This window comes from Nicotiana tabacum, chromosome 13 (assembly GCF_000715075.1).
Source record: "Nicotiana tabacum cultivar K326 chromosome 13, ASM71507v2, whole genome shotgun sequence".
NCBI classification, from domain to species: domain Eukaryota; kingdom Viridiplantae; phylum Streptophyta; class Magnoliopsida; order Solanales; family Solanaceae; genus Nicotiana; species Nicotiana tabacum.
The window spans coordinates 67,778,854-67,781,442 of record NC_134092.1 but is presented as its reverse complement, the minus strand read 5'-3'; the positions used below and the strand labels follow the sequence as shown (position 1 = coordinate 67,781,442).

The 2,589-nt window shown below is 37.5% G+C and overlaps 1 protein-coding gene across 1 annotated transcript; it reads left to right on the top strand.

Moving 5' to 3' along the window:
* Positions 1-1,011: 1,011 nt before the first annotated feature.
* LOC142168152 (uncharacterized) lies at positions 1,012-1,620 on the top strand. The gene has a single exon (XM_075228816.1). The coding sequence runs from the start codon at positions 1,012-1,014 to the stop codon at positions 1,618-1,620; it is 609 nt and encodes a 202-aa protein (XP_075084917.1).
* Positions 1,621-2,589: the final 969 nt, after the last annotated feature.

The following is a 2,589-nucleotide window of genomic DNA, read 5'->3' as shown; positions in this document are numbered from 1 at the left end:
AATGGTCTCCTGACCTAGAATTTGATACAACTTTCCTAAAAGAGATACCCCTATGGGTCTCCTTCCCTAATTTGCCTATGATCTATTGGGGAAAAGACTCGTTGAGCAGATTGGGCAGTGCTGTTGGAGTGCCCCTGTTTGTTGATGAATGTACAGCTAACAAATCGAGAATCTTTTTTGGCAGGATGCTGATTGAAGTGAACATAACAATGCCACTACCAACTGAAGTTAAAATACAGGATCCATCTGGTAGGATATACCATCAAGCTGTTAGATTTGAATGGAAACCTAAATTTTGTTTAGATTGTCAACAACTGGGACATGTGTGTAAAATTATAGAGGAAGTTTAGGGTAAACCTTATAAAATGCAGAGGGTGAATGGCAGATTTCACCAGCCAGCAAAAGAATGGAGAAGTAAGGGAAATATGCCACAGAATACAAGTAAGCCTCAAGAACCAATTGTACCAACTGATGTTTCTAAAGCTACATCTTCTAATACAATAGCTCCTAAAGAGCAAACTGTAGTCCCTATCAAGATGGCTGAAAAATCCCTGGATCAAACAACTATTCAGGTCAATAATGACATACAACCTAAAGGTCATAACAATAGTGTATCGAGAGGAAAAACTGGTGTCTCAACTCCTAGAAAGACTGCAGAAGTTATGTATTTCTCAATTGGTACACAGGATGCATTTGGAGTGCTATCAGGAAGTCAAGGGGATAAGCATCCACTAGAGGTGTTACATTAGACCCTTCTAAATGACACTCATCATGTGGAATGTGAGAGGGAAAAATCAGATATATAAACAGAAGGAGTTGGCTAAATACTTAAAAGACAATCATATTTCCTTAGTAGGTTTGGTGGAGACCAGAATTAAACAACATTATGCTTCTGTTATTGCCCCTAACATTGAAAATAATTGGGAATTAGTACATAACTATGCCCATGCGGTTAATGGAAGAATATGAATATTAGTCAACAAAAATGTATGGCAATTGGATGTGGTACAAATGGATGCTCAGTTTATTCACTGTACCATTACTAGCTCTAATGTCAGTTGTGCTCTAGCTGTGGTGTATGGATATAACTGCTTAGAGATGAGAAAGGAGATATGGCAAAAGCTCAAAAACCTTGCACAAACTTTAAATCAACCATGGCTATTATGGGGGGACTTTAATGCTATTATTAATCCACAAGATAGAGTGTCAAAGCATGGAGTAACCCAAGTAGAAGTCCAAGATTTTGCAAACTTTTGCTCAGATGCAATGATGTCTGAACTTCCTTGCAGAGGTGAGTTCTTTACCTGGAAATATGGGCAAATGGGAGAAGACGTGGTAATTAACAGGATTGATAGAGCTTTGGGGAATGATGATTGGATGCTGAACCTTGGTCATCTAACAATTGAAGTTGGAGATCCATTCATTTTAGACCATACACTACTCATGTTGAAGTTTCAAAGAAGGAATAATAATATAAAAGTGCCTTTCAGGTTTCTAAATGTTTGGACTGAATATGAGGAGTTCCAGAGAATAGTTACTGAAGGATGGCATGGTACCCAGCATTCTTGCAAGTTAGCTACTATCTGGTACATGCTTAAAGCTATGAAGTATGAATTTTAGAGTTTAAATACCAGAGATTTCAAGAATGTGATAGGAAAAATAGACCAAGCAAGGAAAGACTTGATTGACATCCAACAAGAAATGAATAGAGACTACTCTGAACATCTAAGGATTATGGAGAAGGATGCTAGGATTCAATTAGAGAATTGGTCACTTATTGAAGAAATGATACTTCAACAAAACTCCACAGCTCACTAGATTGATGTAGGAGATGGAAACAATAAATATTTTTTTGCTATGATGAAAGATAGAGCAAGCAGAAAAAATATTACAAGTCTAACAGCTCTAAATGGTGCAGACTTAGCTGAGCCTAAGAGTATCAAGAAAGAGATTGTTGATTTCTATAAGTCTCTTATGGGAACTGCTTCTACAACTTTAATTGCTCTAAACATTCAAATACTAAAAAAGGGCCCTCAACTAAATCACCAACAAGCAGTGGAGCTTGTTAAGGATATATCTAAGTAAGAAGTAGATGATTGTTTTCATGCTATTGGTAATGACAAAGCCCCAGGCATCGATGGGTATAATATTGTTTTCTTCAATAAATTATGGAGGTTATTAAGAAGGATTTATATGAAGCAATATCTGAGTTCTTTGCTACAGGAGTGATGCCTAAGGCCATTAACTGTACTACAGTTACTCTATTGCCTAAGATCACCAACCCTACTACCATCACAGACTACAGACCTATCTCATGTTGTTCTATATTGTATAAGATCGTCTCTAAAATCCTAGCTTCAAGGCTGCAGAAGGTAATGGGATCCTTGATTGATGGTGTTGAGGCTGGCTTCATTCCAGGAAGGAAAGGGGCTGACAATATCATCCTGGCACATGAGATGATTAAGGCCTATTCAAGAAAACACATATAACCTAGATGCATGATCAAGGTAGATCTACAAAAGGCATATGAGAGTGTAGAATGGAGCTATGTGCTACAAATGATGGATGGTCTGGGTTTCCCTCATAAAT